Source organism: Notolepis coatsorum, assembly GCF_963971535.1.
Source record: "Notolepis coatsorum genome assembly, chromosome: 1".
Lineage (NCBI taxonomy): Eukaryota > Metazoa > Chordata > Actinopteri > Aulopiformes > Paralepididae > Notolepis > Notolepis coatsorum.
In genome coordinates this window covers 144,884,355-144,905,427 of record NC_140165.1, presented here as the reverse complement: position 1 = coordinate 144,905,427, position 21,073 = coordinate 144,884,355, and the positions used below count along the sequence as shown (strand labels likewise).

Below are 21,073 nucleotides of genomic sequence, written 5' to 3'. Positions count from 1 at the left end.
TAGCACCCACTCCACACACTTTATAGCACACACCCACTTTAAACAAACACACTGTAGCACCCACTCCCCACACTTTATATTTATGGATGAAGGATTGCACTACAACTCGTACACCTTACTGTAAATTGTACCTAAAATTGTACCTCATCCCATTTCTGCTTTGCACTAGATAGTACTGTACATTAGTACACTGCAATAGTATTGTGTATTGTATATTATATGGTAACTCAGAACATTGTACATATGTCTATACCGAACACTGTGACCTCATTTTCTTCTTCTAAATTCATGCTATATTATGTTATTATGTTATTTGATACTATCTTGTCTAGCACAGTCTCTGGAGCGTAACAGTAAGAAGCATTTTGTATGAAAGTATTCTGTACTTCTGTATGACAACTATTAAAGAACTTGAATTTCCACCGTGCAATCCATTCTTAGTGGATCCCGCCCTGTGTTCTTTGTGGGCACTGGGCACTCAGTGTCAAAACAAAACAAAGAAATACAACAAACTGACACAATCGCTTTGCACTGAGCAGCTACTCTTAACACATTCGGGGCCAGACCCAGGAAAAGTCGGGTTAACTCGCCATGCTCTGGGCGCCAAACCCGAGAAAATCTGGGTTTTAATCGTTATTTCTTTTATTAGCTATATCCATTCATTTTTCATCCATCCAGCCTGACGTTATCATTGGGAATGGGTCTGAGCTCGCAAAGGGCAAATACCGCCACCTAACGCCTCCCGGATGGTATTGCCATGGTAATCCCTCTGGCTGGGGCTGTGCATTGATCTAAGAAGTCCGGTCCAGGTTGTACTTTTCGGGCATGCAGTATCGTTATAACAGATGGACTGGGGACACTCGGAGCAGCTTGGATTATGTGTTTTGGACATATAACGTTGGATCAATAAACGCAATCAATATTTGGAATGGCAATCAGGAATTGGATTAATCTTTTTGCACTACATCAGATGTGAGGTAAGGAGTCTATGTTACCAATCTTGGGTTAATCCGATGTTTCTTTCACCGCCATTGGAGCGCGCGTGTGTGTGTGAGGTTCGCGCCGAGAGAAGCGATTTTGTTCGCGCATGATGACACATATAATATCGATAATCTAGCGTTTATTTGAAAACGATTCATAAATCAAGCGACAAATGGCACGATTTCTAAGGAAATACATTGAAGCTCGATTTGCTGGAGTTTATTGAGATTAGACAGAACGCTCTAGAAATATATTCATATTCATCACGGTATAAAACGGAAATGTATGTATGAAACAATTATCTGTTTTGTGCATGTTGACTGGAAGCAACTCACTGACGATCAACGTGTTATTTAGATCTATTGCTATTATATTTCATATATTTTAAGCACTCGCAAGTAAGTCCTATCCTACATTGGATAAAGCACTGGCGCTGAAGGGCCATCAGCGCCCTCTGCTGTTGGCCCCCAATGAGTTAAGGCCCTCACATAGTCGGGCGGAACGTACGCGGGCCGGACTCCGCGGAGGTCCGCACGTACTCAAAGCATACTCAAAGCGGACTCCAAGTGCGAAGCTCCAATTTTCTAACCGCGCGGACATCCGCACCGCTCACTTGGTGTCACACAAAAGGCTGCTCTGCGTTTTGGTTGACATCGACCTGCATTTAATGTGACACCGATCTGCATTTTACTCTGAACACTCACTCCGTGCCAAGAGAGAGTAGGGCAGGATCATGGTTAAATGGCTAGGATTGGTCCGGTAAAACGTTGGCAGGTAGATGACGCTAAATTTAGTTTTACTATCGCTAATCGTCATCCATTCCAATTCATATACATTTGGACCATGTCTTTTTTTTATCATCTGAAGAAACTTGAGAAGTTTGAATGGCATTTCTAGTGTGGAAACGGAGATAACCTAGACTCTTTATTCTGACATCGGATGACGACGCCATGACAGAAGTGTACACAGCGTGAAAAAGTTTTGGTAAATGTAGTAAACTGGCGTGAGACATGTAGGAAATTGGTATGCGGAGGTACGCTCGACTATGAAAGCTCAAACGACTGCGGACATGCCGCGGGGAGTCCGGTCCGCGTACGTTCCGCCCGACTATGTGAGAGCCTTTAGAGTAACCGTTTTCAAAACTTGACCAACCTTCCACTTTCTCCCACTCAATGCAGCGGTTGGCCAGCACCTGAAAGGCAGCCCAGGCCATGGTGGCCACCTTCTGCTTCTTGGTCTGCTTCTCGTTGGAGCTGCACTCCCTTTGGCCACTGAGGCTACACAGCCGGTCCATCAGCTGGACCAGACCGCTCCGCACCAGACACTGCTCCTCGCTCCTAGGGGGACGCGCAGATGTGACAGGTGGGATGTAAAGGTGGATTTGTGGGGGTCAATGTCTGGTCATATTAAAATAATTTGTAAAATAAAAAGGAAAATGGGGAGGGCAAAAGTATAAGCATGGTCTTGCCTGGTGTAGGGAATTGTGCAAAGCATGCCAATGCTGTTGGCACAAGCGATGGGATAGCGAGCACATAGTGACACGACAGACGTCATGGTCTCCCCGAAGGCCTCCTGCACCTGCTCCACCATCCCACCGCAGGTCAGCTCTTCAATCCTGGACAGTTGGCGGACATGGTTTTTCCATTACTTTTACAACTTGTTTTTATTATTCTACATGCAGTCTACCGTCTATCGTGACATATGCCACGATCTGAGTTCCTGTTGTCCTTGTTCCCGCGTTTGTCAGTGCTGTATTGTCGTTAGGGATGGGTACCTTTCACATTTGAACCGATACCGGTACCGGTACCTGTGAATCGATACCGGTACCCAACGGTAACTTTTTTCGGTACTTTAGTCTCAAGAAATTTAATTTACCTACCTCAGCCGTAAAAAAAAAATCCAAACTTCAAATAACTACAATTTCGACAGTTTTCGGCTTGTCATTGCTCCGACTGCTTTGTTGTTGAATCAAGTCAAATCCTAGGTAAGCATATATTGTGCGTGTGAACGTTGACATGAAGAGAAAAAAGAAAAAAAAATTTAAAAAAATTTAAAAAAAAAGTTCTCTTTTATTTTTTTTTTGGTTTCTCACTTGATTCGATACTCGGTAGTACCGACGTGTTTCGGTTCGGTACCTCAAAAGTACCGAATTCGGTACCCATCCCTAATTGTCGTCGATAATGTCTCTCCACCAATACCACACAGATAGATTCCTGTATATTTATCATATATGGCAAATAAAGTGATTCTGATTCTATGTATGTTCCATAAACAAGCTGATCTTACCTAGGGCCTCCTTGCAGCACCATGGTGACGGGCCCCACCAGATGGGTGACACCGCCCACCCTGACCGCAGCAGTGAGCAGCTCCCTCATATGGACCAGGGCCTGTTTCCGCGTGCTGCCGCGCCTCCACCGCGTCTGTGCAGCTGACAGGAAGCTGCTGCTGGAAACCTGGGGGAGACGGTCGTCCTCACAGGGTCAGTATGTGGTGGATTCAAAACCAGGGTAAGACTAAGGGGGCTTTCACACTAGCCATTCGGGGTCGAATCAGCGCACGATCGCACCAAAATAGAGTGTGATGAGAACGCTCCCCCCGTCACCGGGGACGCTGATTCGGTCCAAGATGGGACCGCTGGAATAGGTGGTCTCGGGTGCGCACCAGTGTCCTCGACGACGGAGCGGGGCGTGGTGTGCAAGCAAAGCTGTAATGCTTTCATGCTTTCTTGAATTTTGGGCAGATAAAAACATACAGCAACAACTGGACAATACCCACAAAAACTATATTTATGGGCAATTTGGCGAGTTCAGACCTCAACCAAACAAGCATGTTGAGCCTCACGGCTCAGTGGATCGATGAAAACTTCGAGATGAAGCCACGTTACAAGCCCAAGCTATTTTGTAAGCAATTTTGCCATTGCTATACATTGGTTTCTTGTTCGAATGCATTTATTTAGACTGATGTATTTTTCTTCCACGAAAAATGGAGCAACTAAATAATTATTGCCCAAAACGTAAGCTGTAAAAGATAAGCTAAAACGCCATACAAAGCCACTTATTCTGAGATGATAATTCATGTATCTGGATAACCAAAGCACGGATTTTGTCGAGGCAGGTAGTGTTATTTCGGGAAAATGTATATCTATAGTCTGGTATATTTTTCATCCACGAAGAAATGGAGGCTGTAATAATTATTATTGCTCGAGAGTCTCTATGAATAATAATAATTAGAGCCTCCATTTTTCGTGGACGAAAAATATACCAGACTATACATGTAAATGTTCCCGAAATAACGCTACCTGCCTCGACAAAATCCGTGCATTGGTTATCCAGATACAGATTAATTAGCATCTTAGAATAACAAATAACACAAGACAAACGCAACATCTTTTCTTTTCTTTTCTCCAGCGCGACCAGCACGTCTTTCGTTGGACGTGCTGGTCTAATAATGCTGTTATTAGAAAATGTGCGTGCATGGGTACAACAGATCAGTCAACAATGTCGAGCTAAAAGTGAAGAAGATGAGGCTTCGATATATATTTTCCGTGGTTTGATGCAGTGGACAGTAATGTGGCCGGTTAGACCATCCAAAGCAAGGGAGCCCGACGTTGTGACTGGTTGTGTTCAGCAGGACTATAGCGATCAAGTATATATGCAATTATCTTTTACGTTGTTCGTTATATGTTTTGTCTATCTGTCTGTAATCTATGTGGTTAGCGCGCGGCATGGCCATAATGTTTTTAGTGTAGGAAAAGTATCCAAAATCCCGCCTGTATCTAACCCATCTTGTAGGTTTAGCTGGTACAATACTTCCCGAGGTACAACGAAAATGTCCTGTGTAACTGTTTTGGTTAATTCAGAAATATAGACTATAGAGAGTTGCTCTCCTCAATTGTGCCTGGCTGGGAGCGAACCAAGACTGCAGTGTGTATGCATTGCAAACTTGAGTTCGCACTCAAGGACGGAGCGAGGATGGAGCGGAGCACCCGTTCCTAATGAGAAGACACCCTAACACTAAAAGAAATCACATCAATCACCCTAACACTAAAAGAAATCACATCAATCACAGTGATGTGCAGTGAATGGGTGAGTGGTGTGTGGAGGATATCCCTTTGTTCGTCCTAACAATAGCTTGAATCTCACACCTGGAGAGCCAATGTCCCCAAACCCCCCTAACCTCCACCCTTTTCTATCCACAAGAGAGCTGGATCCCGGGGGCGGCTACGTGGCGTAGTGGGCAAGGCGCTCGCCACGAATGCAGAGACACGGGCCTCGCCTGTTCGAGCCCAGCGCTCCACATTGCTTTCAGTTTAGCTGGTCGTTCATACTAATACACATTGGCCGTATTAGGGGGTGGGAAACTGATGGGTGGGGATCGGGCGTTGTGGACAGCGACTCCTACAGGTCGGTTGGTGCGCCTGCGCAGTAGAATCAGGAAGTGTCGGGGGCAGCGTGAGCCTCCCACGAGTTACTCCTCGCCACTGAGAGATCGAGCTGCGCAGGTGAAAAGATGCGACTGCTGTTACCTCAAGTACCGGAGGGGACTTGTGCTATGTATGACTTAGTCCACATTGCAGCCGGCTTGTGGGAGGCAAGAAACAGCGTTCGTGACAGGGGAGGGTTGAATTGGATGATACGAAATTGGGATGGGAGAAAAATATAGAAAAATGGGAGAAAAAGTGGATCAAAAAAAAAAGAGAGCTGGATCCCCTTCTCCACCTCAGTTCTCCCAGCTGGCCGCGATGAGAGCACTCCTCTTAGCCCAAGCTCATCTAATCTAATGTACTTTGTATATACGTTTTCACTATTAAACCTATGTTGATCATGAAGATCCATCCACAACATAATTGACGAGTTCGGTTCCACCACAGTGGCGACAGACTTACAGCCTGATCAGGTGCGGTCCCGATGAAAGCGAAGAGCTGTCCCAACAGCACGCTGTACGTCGGCTTGTCCCGGCTGTCCTCGGCAGCCAGTGACTGCAGCAGGGTGAAGGAGCTGCTGCGGTGACTGGTGGGGTGATGTCGCCTCCTGCAGGATGAACAGACAGGAACAGGAAGATACTCTTTCTAACGGCGGCAGAACTCAGGGAACGACTAGGAATATCTGACCACTAAGTGTGTCCGACTCTTAACCACCTAACCTGCACGGACTACAATATGACATATGACATAAAGACATATGACGTATATCATGCCAGTTAGGGTACCTTGTGTATACTGCGTTTACTTTATTCATAGTATGTTCAGATTATATTTCTTTATTGGCCATATTTATTGTAACGTATAATATAACTGATATATACAGACCCTCATCTGCACCTTTGATTACACTGTTTACTTTCGCATATTCAATTTAATTATATTGTTTACACTTTTTATTTTTCTAATACCCCTCCCCCATGCTGCTATGAGGCCCAAATTTCCCCAAGCGGATCAATAAAGGAATATCTTATCTTATCGTATCTAGTCTTTTTACCATTCGTAAACAATGACAACATTCATAGGCAAAACGATATGTCCGAATACCAAACTGCGCACATGTCTTTTGGGGAGAGACTCCAGGGACAGTCCGAGATGAAACCATGTGATGTCCGACAACCGGTCCCTGGATATTCCCCCCCAAAAGATGTACGCACGGTTTAGTTTCAGAAGCAAAGTTTTGCCTACAAGATTACGTTGATGGGGGGGAAAAGGGCTCTATATGTTTCCCCTCCACTCACTCACATTTCTCCGCATCATCAAAACTATAAAAAGGATCAAAGATAAAAACCTCTGAGGGGCGTGTGTAAACTCCAAGTCCTGGTTGGCAATCATCTCCAGGTCGGAGGGAGCGGACATGCTGCGTAGGAAGACAGGCTGCTTCACCATGGGGACAACCGTCTTGGGGTCTGACACAGACTTGCAGGCTGATTAAAAATACAGACAGAATTAATGTACTAACTGCAGATCTGATACATACTTTAAATGTTGCTATTCAGCTTTCCTTGATTGGATTTGCATACAATTCATTATCTATGCACTAGAATGCTATTAAAAAAAGATTTTTTTTTGCTGAGAAAAGCTAGGGCATTTTCCTATTGATTTTTTATTTTTTTATTTTTTTGATCTTTTTCCCCCTCCATTTTCCTCAGATTTTCTCCCATCCCAATGTTAGTCGTATGCCAATTCCCAATCCCTTCCTGGTCGCTGCGCACTTACCCCCCACAGTCAGATCATCTGGGAGAGTGGAGGCTATCACGTGCTTCCTCCGACACACGTCCAGCCAATCAACCGCTTCTTTTCACCTGGCAGCGCAGATCCTCCCTGAGAGGGCGTAGCGTGTGGAAGGATCACACTATCCCACTCAGGTCCTATCCGCGCTTAGCAGGCGCCCCGACCGAACTGTAGGAGTCGCTGTTTACAACGACCGGACCCACCCCACCAGCTTCTCCCACCCTCTAATACAGCCAATTGTATTAGTGTGAACGGCCAGCCAAGCTGGTGACAACCCCGGAGCTGTGAGCTGGGGGTTGGTGACGAACGCAATCTCCGCTACGCCACCTAACCGCCTTTTTCCTATTGAATTTCAATGGTTTGGACCGGTCCCAGGGTCATGAAACATTATCTGTCTGTGAGTGCAATCCTCTTTCCTGCCAAATTACAAGATAAAAATGGAAATTCCAAAATTAAAGAAAGTCCTAATGTACAGGTTTAAAAGAAATATTGTATATCGCCTGTAAATTATAAACCACCATGTGATATGCCACACACCCGAACAAAAACAAAAAGAACAACCTTGAACCCCTGGTTATGTTTCACTTATCAGCTCAGCCAAAGTCAGAAGACAGACAGATGCATATAGTGGGGCTGGCATGTACCTGGTCCTGGCGTGCCAGCAGGTGGAGCGATGGTGACATGTAGCAGTAGCTCAGTGCGGTTCATCAGGCTCTTCACCAGGACCTTGGTTTTGGCCAGCGGGGCGCTAGTCCTCAGGTGTATGGAGTTCACCTCCTGGAAGAACTTCTCCCTGTTTGGTACAAATACAACAACAGGTAAGGAATGGCGGCTGGGTGGCACAGCGGACTAAGCGCTCGTCACCAACGCGTGAGACACTGGTATCGAATCCGGCTGTCAGCGTTGCCTCCGACTTGGCCGGCCGTCATACTGGCTCAATTGGCAGAGTCAGCGGGAGGGAAGCCGGTGGGTGGTAATCTGGACATTGTAAACAGCGACCCCTACAGGTCGGTCAGGGCGCCTGCACAGCGAGGAAGGGAGATGGTGAGGGTAGTGTGAGCCTCCCACACGTTACACCTCACCAATGAGAGGCCGCGCTGGCAGGTGAAAAGAAGTGGCTGGCTGACTCCGCATGTATCGGAGGGGACATGCGATAGTATCTATCAACCCTCCCTAGACTGACCAGTGGGGGGCACATGCTAGCAACGACCAGGAAGGGGGGAATTGGCACAACAAAATTGGGATGGGAGAAAAACACAGAAAAACAGGAGGAGAAAAAGTGGATAAAAAAAAATAACAGGTAAGGAATGGGAGAGAGTACACGCTGTCGCAGTAAAGTAAGACACTAACTCTGAAGTACTATAGCAGCAGCACTGTTTGAAATGATTCACCTCAGTGCAAGAACAACGTTTTCTAAATCGCTGAAGTCGAGTGGGACCTCCCTCAGTGAACAAAGCAGTTCCAGCTCCTTCATCTTGTTCTGGTGAGCGAAACAAAATAAAACAGTAAGCGTCACAGAATCCCAAGAGAGCAAGTGTTTAAATCTGTGTGTGTGTATATGTATGTGTGTGTGTGTGTGTGTGTGTGTGTGTGTGTGTGTGTGTGTGTGTGTGTGTGTGTGTGTGTGTGTGTGTGTGTGTGTGTGTGTGTGTGTGTGTAGACAGCTATGTACCTCAAAGAAGTGGTAATCATGGAAGAAAGGAGCATTGTTCTCCAGCTTCCCCTGCTGGGCCTCCTCCACCTCGTTCTGCCACTTCTGTTCCAATTCTGCTACACTCTGAAAGGGCAGTAGAGAACACAATTAGAGCTTCAGCTCATATCTAAAATCTCATCCAAAGATCCACTTGAGGATTTCCAGACGTTATATTCCTGGATGAAAAACAATTCCTCGTCAGACTAAATTACATTCGTATTCTGTTTTACAAAATTGTTTTAATAAAAAGGAACTAGAATGGGTTCAGAGGAAGGGCTGCACGATTATTGATTTTTACCAGTCAACAATTCATTCACAGTCGTCATCGACCAGTTACTGGAGGCATTGTTAAATATTTTATGTGGTTCATTTTAAATATGATTTCTAGCCTGAAACATCGGCATGCCCCTGTGCACAAAAGCTTTGACAATCCAATGACCCCCAGTACTGTGGCGTCTCTACAATTCGTAGCCGCATTTCTGCAGACCCCTCTCTGATTGGTTGAACTCCATTTTTGCAGACCCCTCCCATTTCTGCAGACCCCTCTCTGATTGGTTGAGCGAAGCCCCTCTCTGATTGGCCCCCCGCATGAGCCAAGACAAGCTCCTCTAGCCAGGAGTCGAAACTCCGTTAACTCCAGAGAGAGAGGCTGAACGCAATTTATACGCATGGAAGTATTGATTACGCCATAACGAATCATTAAAAAAATATACCGTTAACTGGAATATGTTGTGTGTGCCTTTACACATGTTGGATAGGATTATGTAATTGGTTTGTATAGCGTCGCGTATAACGTTATTTCATGTGACTTCACGGTTTATTCACAGTTCACATTTCCAGCGTTCAACTTGTTTACACTCCCCACTTACTGTACAATGTAACATTTAGATTAACCCAGTTGTCTATCTGTATGTCATATGTTACGATGAATTGAAAATGGGGGACCCTGATGTAAACAAGACGAAAGTCTTTCTCTGGGGTCTGCATTCCCTTAACAATTGTATGTATTGAGCTGTACTGTGTACTGTACCCATTCTGCAATCTGTTAATAAAGTTTTCAATCAATTCAATCAATCAATAACTAGACAGTTACAATATAACATTTAGATTAATTAACCCAGTTAATGCCTTAAGAGAGAGAGGCTGGTGGTCAAGTCAAGTCAAGAGTTATTTGTCACAAGTTGTTTATTAGCCTAGACATTTTCAATTCATCGTCTTGTTTACATCAGGGTCCCCCATGTTCAATTCATGATAACATATATGACATACAGGTAGACAGATAGACAGTACTGCTACATCTAGACATTTATGACATACCAGATTTACAAATACAGTACTGTTTGTGATACAAAAAGAGTCCAGAAAAGAAAGGCTATACATTTGACGTAAACTGTACATTGGAGGAGGTTGGGTGGGTGGGGGGGACTGTACATTGCTTCTTCTAAGTGTCTATGCTTTTTTTTGTCAGTATTTACTGGCTTTCAAAAAAATAACATCTTGTTGCTTGTGTGTTGAAGGACTTTTTACCGAAGGGTTACACATATCATGTCTGCACGTACAGACGTGCGGTGAACCCATCCTGCGTTGACCATACCTCTTTTGAGGCCACTGTGCGAATGACTCACCAGTCTGAGGAGGAGATCCTGGTGTGGGCAAGGTCGATGCAGGTCACGGAGAGTGGCCCATACAAGACCCAAGAAGATCATCTTCAGAGTATGTTGTTCTTTTAGAGTTGGTATCATGAATTGAACATGGGGGACCCTGATGTAAACAAGACGATGAATTGAAAATGTCTAGGCCTACCACAAGTTCAAAATCTGGTATGTCATAAATGTCTAGATGTAGCAGTACTGTCCATCTGTCTACCTGTATGTCATATATGTTATCATGAATTGAACATGGGGGACCCTGATGTAAACAAGACGATGAATTGAAAATGTCTAGGCCTACCACAAGTTCAAAATCTGGTATGTCATAAATGTCTAAATGTAGCAGTACTGTCCATCTGTCTACCTGTATGTCATATATGTTATCATGAATTGAACATGGGGGACCCTGATGTAAACAAGATGATGAATTGAAAATGTCTAGGCTAATAAACAACTTGTGACAAATAACTCTTGACTTGACTTGACCACCAGCCTCTCTCTCTTAAGGCATTAACTGGGTTAATTAATCTAAATGTTATATTGTAACTGTCTAGTTATTGATTGAATTGATTGAAAACTTTATTAACAGATTGCAGAATGGGTACAGTACACAGTACAGCTCAATACATACAATTGTTAAGGGAATGCAGACCCCAGAGAAAGACTTTCGTCTTGTTTACATCAGGGTCCCCCATTTTCAATTCATCGTAACATATGACATACAGATAGACAACTGGGTTAATCTAAATGTTACATTGTACAGTAAGTGGGGAGTGTAAACAAGTTGAACGCTGGCTGTGTTGTGAAATGTGAATAAACCGTGAAGTCACGCGAAATAACGTTATACGCGACGCTATACAAACCAATTACATAATCCTATCCAACATGTGTAAAGGCACACACAACATATTCCAGTTAACGGTATATTTTTTTAATGATTCGTTATGGCGTAATCAATACTTCCATGCGTATAAATTGCGTTCAGCCTCTCTCTCTGGAGTTAACGGAGTTTCGACTCCTGGCTAGAGGAGCTTGTCTCGGCTCATGCGGGGGGCCAATCAGAGAGGGGCTTCGCTCAACCAATCAGAGAGGGGTCTGCAGAAATGGGAGGGGTCTGCAAAAATGGAGTTCAACCAATCAGAGAGGGGTCTGCAGAAATGCGGCTACGAATTGTAGAGACGCAGTACTGTGTCACTCTGATTCTTTTTGATCGAGAAATGGAACAAATGTTCTGAGAATAACTAAAAGTCACTAGGAAAGCACAGCTGCACAGAATGAATCCTATGCTAAGGATGTTCAACAATTGATCTCAAGCCCCGCCCTCCAAGCAACAGTTGTGATTGGAGGATCAAGAAAAGAGGGCGGGGTTTGAGATAGGTCCATTAGCCGGCTGACAGTTTACCTGCAGCTGACGCTCCATAGCATTGATCTTCTTGAAGGTCTCAGCCATGATCTTACAGACCAGGTCATACTCCTCTGCATGCTCCTCACGGTACTGGAAGTTGACTAATGACTGCAGGGCGTCCACCAGTGTCAAATGTTTTATTACACAAGATACGATAACCTCCTCCATGACATCTGGCCTGATCACCTCCCTGAGGAGAAGAGAAATTACAAGAAAGTGGTTGAGGGTAAAAAGACAGCGAACACATTCAAGTGAAAGATGGGAGAGAATTTAACAGTACACGGTCCCCCATCTTACTTGATGCTGGGACGGAACTGTGGTCGTGCCCTTCCTGACACCTCTCGTAGCCGCCCCATGACGCCTGGGGGCAGGCGAATGCGAGGCAAGTCAAAGTAAGCCCCGGGCATGAGGCCTGGGGGTGGAATGAGCACATCAGATGGGTAGGAGAATTCCCTGTCCTCCTCGATGGTGAGGGGGAGGGGTGAGGGACTTGGTGTAAGAGCAGGAGAGATGGCACCATTCGCTTCCACCTGCCACTGACACCTGGGGGGGAAAAAGAAACCATCAATCTGCCATCCTCAGCAAAGTTCTGCTTTACCTCAGCAATCATGCTACTACGTAATATACTGTATAATAGTATCTCCTAATTATGTCTGTTAAACCATATTCTAGTTCAAAATATTGAAAGATATGGCACTACTTTTTAAACTACACTGCATCGCTTTAATAAATCAATGCCTCTTGCTTTGGTGAATTCCACTATTTATTATCTAGCTGTGTCACCTTTGAAGCAGCTTGGAACAGAGCAAGTCATGGCAGGCCTCCTCCTCTCTCGTCACCTCTGGCCCATTATACAGGATGCGGAGCATTGAGCAGGCCAACACTGACAGACCTAATGCAAGGTCCGCCAGGAAGGGAAGCCCCCCAGAGACGTCCTCCGATGACTCCTGACAACAGAGAACAAGCCGCAGGTTCAGGATCAGCTAGAGCAGACCGTCTAATCCAAAAGCCTCTTCTTTCATTTGTTTGATCTTTTCCCCCCTCCTTTTTCCTCCGTTTTTCCTCCCATCCCAATGTTAGTCGTTATGCCAATTCCCAATCCCCTTCCTGGTCGCTGCGCACCTACCCCCTACGGTCGGTCTGGCAGAGTGGAGGCTATCACATGCTTCCTCCGACACATGTGTAGCCAATCAACCGCTTCTTTTCACCTGGCAGCGCGGACTCTCACTGAGAGGGTGTAACGTGTGGAAGGATCACACTACCCCCCTTAGATCCTTTCCTCGCTGAGCAGGCGCCCCGACCGAACTGTAGGAGTCGCTGTTTACAACGACCAGGACCCACCCACCAGCTTTCCAACCCCTAACACTGCCAATTGTGTTAGTATGAACGACCAGCCAAGCTGGTAGCAATGCCGAGAGCTGGGCTCGAACCCAGCATCTCCTGCACTAGTGGCGAGCGCCTTGCCCACTGCGCCACTTAGCCACCTCCAAAAGCCTCTTCTAATAATTCAATGGCAGATGCAGACGCTTGGGACATGCCACTGTGTCTTTGACATTTTACCTGAGCTCTGACAGTGCAGGAGAATCCCCACATGGCTTTATCAGGAGTGTTGTGTTCACGTCCACTCCTCATCTCAAAGGAGAAGGTCACGGTATCACCCTCGACCTACAGCAGAAATTGGGACAAGGCTTTAGCACCTAGAAACTATTTTGTGTGCTCTTGTGTGTCAGTCTGTATGGAATGTGTTTTAATGTGTGGAATAAATTACCTGCCGTTGTCAGGGGTGCCTGCTCTGTCGAAGCCTTTAAATCCTCGCTTAAGACCCATCTTTTCTCTCTCTCCTTCAACCTACCCTGATCTCACCTGGTCGGGGACTGACCCTTAGCTTAATCTGTCTAGTTTAGGTAGGATGTCTGTTATCTGCTCCCATGTTTGCTTTTCTGCAGACATGGGAACATTTTTAACCCGCCTCTGTCTCTCTGAGTAAATTTATCGATATAGACATTCCAGTGACCTTCTACCTCATACTGGACATGAGCACCACCGGTTCCATGGAACAGCTTCATACCGCCTTCTGTCTGACTCTGACCTGCAGCGTTGAACCTTATCTGCTCTGCCTTGACCTACTCTGAGTGGTTGCTCCTGCCCCCCCGGGCATATGGCCTTGAGCCATCGTCTTGTATCTCATCCTGTATACATACGCTTGCAGTAGTTCTTAGTTCTATCTATTACTTAATTTCACAATTCTCGTATATACTTTGATTCTATTGTCACCATGTATGCATATGATATATATGCTCACTACATGTATTTATTGCTCCAACTCCACTCACTACAAATATGGGAACTCTCTAACCCCTGTCCCCATCTCCTAGGGCTGGGCGATATGGCCAAAAATGATATCACGATAACGATATGATAATGTTATCATATCACTCGATATCGATAATTATCGATATTGTTATAAGTATTAAAAAATAAATTTAATCTTTTTTTATCTTAACAACAGATGTGTGTGTTTATTTTGCAGCAATTCTTTGTCGTTGCCGCCATCTTTAGTGTTACAGCCCCTCACACTCCAGTTCTCAGGCTGCAGCTGGTTTGAAAGGGAAAGTAAACAGGCTTCTCTGCTGGCTGTGGCTCCAGGGGAGTTGAATAGTTCTGGCTCTGCTAGTTTCTTTTCTATCTTTTGGCGCTTTTTTTGGTGGACAAACCACTGCACATGTGCACCGTGACTCGCGACTGGAGACTAGCTCTGCTAGCACATAGCCTACTACAGACGGTTTCAAACTGTATTTTAAATTAGAAAGCAAACAAAATAAATGGACAAGAGAAAAATAAATCTCAATTTGGTCAGTATTGTCATTTGGACAAGCAAAGCCATTACTTTAAGTTGCAGGCAAGAAAGACAAGTCTGTCCACTGTCTCTGGTTTTAAAACTGCCCTGTTGCAGGTCACAAAAAAAAAGAATAATTATAATAAATGTTTTATTGATATTTTTTTTAATCGAAATCGATTATTAAAATATATCGCAATAATTATAGACTATCGTTATCGTTTTATCACCCAGCCCTACCATCCCCCCATCTCTCTGAGTGGTTGTCTCGTAGTGTTGACCAAGGTGGTGATGTCTCGGGGTGATGGCCAAGATTGCAGTGACTGTTCTACCCCCACATTGGTTTTGAACACCATTGAGGTCATGGATCAGCTTCATACCGTCTTCTGTCGGACCAACATCTAAACCATGCCTGTTCTAGTTCATTGCTGGGTTTATTCTATTCACACATATGCTTACTACATGTATCTATTCTATTCACTATATGCTTACTACATGCATCTATTGCTATGTCCGCCCATTACAAACATGCAAACTGTCTAACCCCTGTCCCCGTCTCCCTGTGAGTGGATGTCTCGTGGTGATGACCAGAGTGGTGGACATCCCGTGGTGATGGCCGGGAGGATGCGATCCTCTCTACGTCGCCCCCATACCTCAAATAGATCCGTCATCAGCTCTATTTTCAATCTTTCAAAATGTTCTTATGTACCCCAGTTGCTATTTCATGTACTTATTTGTGTTTCATTACACGTATATGTACATACTTACCAACTGTTTCGCCTGTTTCATAGCAACACTACTACCACCGACATCATGTTTCTCCCCTCCACATTGCCTGTGGTGCTTTTTTCCTATTGCTAGGTGTTTTAGTGAGATTTTCCTTACCCTCGCTTACCTATCTGGGAGTGTTGCATTTATTTATTTTACATTTTATTTTGGATTTCATGGTGTTTTTTGTTTTGTTCTTGATTTATTGTGATGTTTCTTCTTGACTTGTTTAAAGAAGACGTGTCCGGTCCGACATTAACACATTGGGCGCCGGGGGTTGTGCCCATCATTGTACCCAGTCTGCCACCGTTGAAAGCCTATGGAGATGTTTACCTTCTTTGCAGGGCTATAACTTTTTAAATTGTATTGCTATATTGACATTACTATGGCCCATTCAACATCGATTATCTATCGTTCAGGATGTGGGAACGTTATATTTTTTCATTCATACATTGTTGTGTTAATACCGTCTAGAATATAAGTATGTTTTTAAGGTTTTCTGCTGTAATTCCAAAAACGAGAGTTATAGGCCCTGATGCATATAGATTATCGATTGCCGTTTCTTTCCTATACACGCTATATTAAAAAATTCAAATGTATATGATCGGTATACATTATGCTTCATCATGCGTGAAGGAAAGGGGGGGGGTCGTTTATAATTCCTTGATCGTCAGTAACGGCTTTATTTAGTATGGGTTGATACATTGATCAGATGGTTTGCAGCGAAATGAATAAACAATCGGGCTGAATATAACGTTAGTGTCCTCTTACGGTTCGGCAATGAGACTGGAGGAAAAAGATCCCAATTATTTGACACCGATCTCCTAGATCCATTTCCGGTTTGTATGGCGCAATAAACGCCGAAATCATATCGATTATTGAGTTTAGAAAGCGATCCAAATGCACTATAGTGTTTGTCTGGATCCACGTAACAAGATATTACTGCCGGAGGGATTTCCTCGATGCACCAGCGCCACTTCCAGTTTTGGCGAGAGTGTAACTCGCCCGACCATCCACCAGGCGGCGGTATTGAGGCCAGGGAACAAAATAAGCACCCGCCAAGCGCCAATGGCGTGTAGATTTAAGGTTTGGCGAGTAAAAATGAGAGGTCTGCCGCCACCTGCCGTGTAGTTCATATCGATACTCTTATTTTGAAAATCCTGTGCGGGTCTCATTTCTGCCCCAAGCGCAGCTCCAGTCATAATATCTATGGGTCCGGCAGCTAGCAACGTTCGGTTCATATGATACTCTTATTTTGAAAAACCCTGTAGCAACTCCGCGAGTCATATCCGCCCAGTCCGTGGTTCTGAAAGCAGAGCAGCGCTACACAGCAGTGCGCCTACGACCCGAAATAAGTCTGTTGTGTTTTTTTTCTTCTCACAACGGGTCAAATGCATCTACATGCTTTGCACCATCGCCATTCCTTTATGCCCACATCGCCCGAAATTAACGTTTATGTACCATTACAATCACTACAACGTTAGCCTAAGCTAACAAGCTAATCCTGATCAGAGGCAGAGGCGCAGAGCCATAGAGAACAGCAGACAGTGTGGACTGGGGAAAGGGAAATGGGGGGGCACTCTCCCCTTCCCTGTGTGTGCATGCGTGCGTTTGGAAAGACGATGAAGTCACTAGTCAGGACTCAGGACAGGAGTATATTATAGTAAACTGAGGATTACTGAGGATGGACAGATAATGTTGATATTCAAATATAAAACAGTTTCGAGAGGAGTGGAAGTTTGAAGACAGACTACAATATGATGTGGGGGTGGTGAGTTGAAACAGTGTGTGTGTGTCCCAACCCCACTTCTATGTTTCAATTAATTATTTGCATTTAAAACTATTAACGTTGACTCATTCCTTCAGTCCACTCAAAATTATGCTAATATTCCTTATGTTGTTTATGATATTAATTGAAAATAGCATATGAGAGTATTATATAGTAATAATAACACATGGCAATATACTAAAAAGCTATTTATAATTTTTGGCTGGTAAAAAATCTGCCTGGCTGGTAGTTTTTAAAATCTACCAGCCAAATGGCTGGTAAGTCAAAAAGTTAAGTTTGTTCCCTGATTGAGGCGTTGCAATCTCATACAGGGTGCCGCTGCAGTACGGAGAGACTGGATGAATTATGAATGCCATGGCGAAAAAATGAAATATTGACCCCAAAAACGACTTACGCCGTTGTTGGCGTTCAAGTTCAACGCATGGCGGGCAAAACCGGCGTAAGTCGCTCTTGGCGACCAATGTGTTAACGTGTGTTGTCGGGCCTTACAAATAAATTAGATTTGATTTGATTTAAGGCTTCTCTTACCTTGACAAGGTCTTTGGGCCAGCCGGTCCCTAGGACACTGCGACTGCCGTACCCCAGAGTGTTTCCTCCATACTCCGTCACCTTGCGGCTGGTAGTGTTGGGGCCAGCATACATCACCAACTGAAACATCAGTAACTGACACGTTATTATGAATCCCACCGCTTTTCCGGGCAAGACCCAGCCCCATAGTGGCCTCCAATGTCACGCTCTGATTGGCTGAGATGCTCTCCACTCTGGTCTCCCTCTCTCTACTGGAGCTAGAGGCCAATGTTATGCTAGCCAATAGCCATCCTTATTGTCGCTAAAGTATTCTACAGTGGAAAATCAATGAATGTAATCTGACAGAATGTTTGTTATAATAGTTAGCGACCTACCTAACCAACTAGCCATTTCATTGTCTCTTAATTGTCTCTTAATTTTAAAGGAGCACACCAACATTATGCAAACATCGCTTACCGGGGGGGGGACAGTTTTGGGGTGCAGTTTGCGCACACAGGTCCCTACCTTTCCCCCCGGGCGCAGGGTAGCTGGTACCAGGCTGGGGCACGGTGTCGGACTATCCCCCTCGGCGGCGAGCCCTCTTGCTGGCGCTGGGGGCAGCGGCTGTGTTGGCTGGAGCCTTACGGCGCCGGTCCCTCTGGCGGCTGGTCGTCGCGGAGCCGGACCGGGGAAAGTGCTGAACGAGGACCGACCGCTGCTCCTCCATCTCCTTGCAGGCGGCCGACATCTCATTTATGGCGGAGCCGAAGAGCCCAGCGTCGGAGAGGGGGGCCAGGAGGAGGGGTATCCTCCGTCGCTCGCCCAGCGATGCCTGCTCCAGCCACAGGTGTCGCTGAGTCAGGGTAGCCAGAGCGCACATCTTCCCTGCAGCTATGGCCTGTAGCTGCAGGGAAGTTGCCCCATATTGCTCTGTAACATTTCTCTTTTTGTTATAGGACCGACTAGTAGGATTTCAGTTTTGCCCTCATTTAATTTTAGGAAGTTGTTCGTCATCCATTTGTTTATTGGTAAGAGACAGGCAGAAATGGAGTTTATAGCTGTGTGATCATTTGGTTCAGCGGAGATGTACAATTGTGTGTCATCTGCGTAACTATGGAAACATACATTGTGCTTTCTAATGATGTCTCAGAGTGGCAGCATGTATAGTGAGAATAATAATGGACTAAGGCAGCTCCCCTGTGGAACTCCGAAGTAGGCGTCATGTTTCTCAGAAGAATGATCTCCAAGCCTGATGGAATATTTTCTCCCTTTGATATATGTTCTGAACCAGTTTAATACATAGTCAGAAAGACCAACTAACTTTTCTAGACGATTTATTAGGATATCATGGTCGATCGTGTCAAACGCTGCGCTTAGATCTAATAGGACGAGAATTGAGACTTTGTTTGCTTCAGAGTTTATTCTGAGGTCACAAATTATTTTTGTAAGAGCAGTTTCAGTGCTATGGTGCGTTCTGAAGCCTGATTGAAATTCCTCCAAAGCTGTGGGTATAGGGTCAATACAGGAAGTGGAGGAGTTACATTCCATGACAGTTTTGTAAAGCTCAGTTGATGTAATGCAAGCACATTTTCCTATGGTTACCTTTTCGCAGGGTTTGCTGATGGTGTCCATGTTTGTATCAGGAATACAAGTATAGTTTTGGAGATGTCTAGTAATTCCACAGAAATTCCGAAATTCATTTTTCGGCTGATTTATGAATAGTTTTCAAATAAACGCTAGATTATCGATAGTATTATGTGTACTTATGCACGCTAGAGAAGCGGGCTGAAAAAACGATTATCCATGCCATGGTCAGCGCTAACGTTACGCACACACACACACACACACACACACGCTGCGATGGCGGAGAAAAAAACATCTGATTAACCCAATACTGGTAAAATAGAGTCCTTACCTCACATCAGATGTTCTGCAAAAAGATTAATCCAATTCCTGATCGCCATTCCAAATATTGATCGCATTTATTGATCCAATGTTATAGTCCAAAACACATAATCGACGCTGCTCCCAGCCTCCCCAGTGAATGTGGTAACACGATACTGCTTGCCCGAGAAGGGAAACCCCCGGGACCGGAGTTCTTTTCTGATGCACAGTCCCATCCAATCCAATCCAATGATGTGCAATACCATCCGGGAGACGATAGCTCGGCGGTATTTGCCCTTTTCGAGCTCAGACCCATTCCCAATGATAACGTCAGGCTGGATGGATGAAAAATGTATGGATATTGCTAATAAAAGAAATAACGATTAAAACCTGAGTTTTCTCTGGTCTTGGCACTCAACGCAAGGCAAGTTAACCCAACTAATCTCGTGGTTGGCACTGAATGGGTTAATGGAGCGACAGCATCCACAGTGTATATGATAGGGTGTTGTTGAGATTTTCAACCATGCAGTTTAAAGAACAGTCCAGGCTGGATGGTTCAGTTTGTCTCATGATGTTTGAGAACTTCTCTTCTGCGATGTCATCTAGTACTCTTCGCTTTACAACGGTTACCTTTTTTGTCTCTGTTAAGTTTAGGTTAGCATGAAGAATATACAGTGATGGTCAGCAAGCCCTCCCCCTTTTCTATTTTGTCTGACCGATTGATAATACTTATAATTTGGAGGGCAGGCTTCTATCAGCATTGTCGCACCAGTAATGTCATTTAGCCAGGTCTCGACTAGGAACATGCATTGCAAATTCTTTTCAGTTATCAGACCATTGATTAAGAAATATTTGTTCAACGAAGATTTGCTCAGCGATCTAACAGTGTTACAGTACGAGTCAGGCATTTCTACTTGAGTCTGATAGTAGTGAGAACAGGAACAGCATGGTTTGTTATTGGAACAAATTGATAGCAGTAGTTTGGGTGTGAGGTGGGGGGCGTGGTGGACGTTTCGGAGGTTGCAGTTGCGGGATGTCGAGGAAAGATGGCGGAATAGTTCTTTTGTCATGTTTTGGAGATGCCTGGCTGTAAATCCGACCAGCATTTACCAGTTCGACTATTTTTGGCGTGAAAGGCAGGTGGGGGGAGATGAGGGGGGAGGGGAGAAGAGGGAGAGCAGGGATGAGGAAGGAGAGGGGGAAAGGGTACCTGGTCATTTGGTGATGACATGGCAAGAGGGAGGGGCGAGGAGGAGAGTGACACAAGGGAGGAAAGATGGGGGGGGCTGGGCGCCCTGCGTTTTAGGGTTGTTGATGGGGATGGGGATCCCCGATCAAGAGGGAGGC

General features: G+C 45.0%; 1 protein-coding gene across 1 annotated transcript in view; it reads right to left on the bottom strand.

The window, feature by feature from the left end:
* Positions 1 to 21,073, bottom strand: part of hectd4 (HECT domain E3 ubiquitin protein ligase 4) — a 167,118-nt gene that overhangs the window by 83,148 nt on the left and 62,897 nt on the right. Inside the window, exons 22-34 of the mRNA XM_084328500.1 lie at positions 17,864 to 17,983; positions 13,503 to 13,607; positions 12,726 to 12,889; positions 12,240 to 12,485; positions 11,940 to 12,132; positions 8,868 to 8,972; positions 8,587 to 8,675; positions 7,840 to 7,988; positions 6,753 to 6,888; positions 5,867 to 6,011; positions 3,268 to 3,434; positions 2,450 to 2,596; positions 2,134 to 2,318 (exon numbers count right to left, since the gene is read on the bottom strand). Coding sequence (XP_084184626.1) covers positions 2,134 to 2,318; positions 2,450 to 2,596; positions 3,268 to 3,434; positions 5,867 to 6,011; positions 6,753 to 6,888; positions 7,840 to 7,988; positions 8,587 to 8,675; positions 8,868 to 8,972; positions 11,940 to 12,132; positions 12,240 to 12,485; positions 12,726 to 12,889; positions 13,503 to 13,607; positions 17,864 to 17,983 — 1,951 coding nt within the window. The remainder of the gene's footprint in view (positions 1 to 2,133; positions 2,319 to 2,449; positions 2,597 to 3,267; positions 3,435 to 5,866; positions 6,012 to 6,752; positions 6,889 to 7,839; positions 7,989 to 8,586; positions 8,676 to 8,867; positions 8,973 to 11,939; positions 12,133 to 12,239; positions 12,486 to 12,725; positions 12,890 to 13,502; positions 13,608 to 17,863; positions 17,984 to 21,073) is intronic.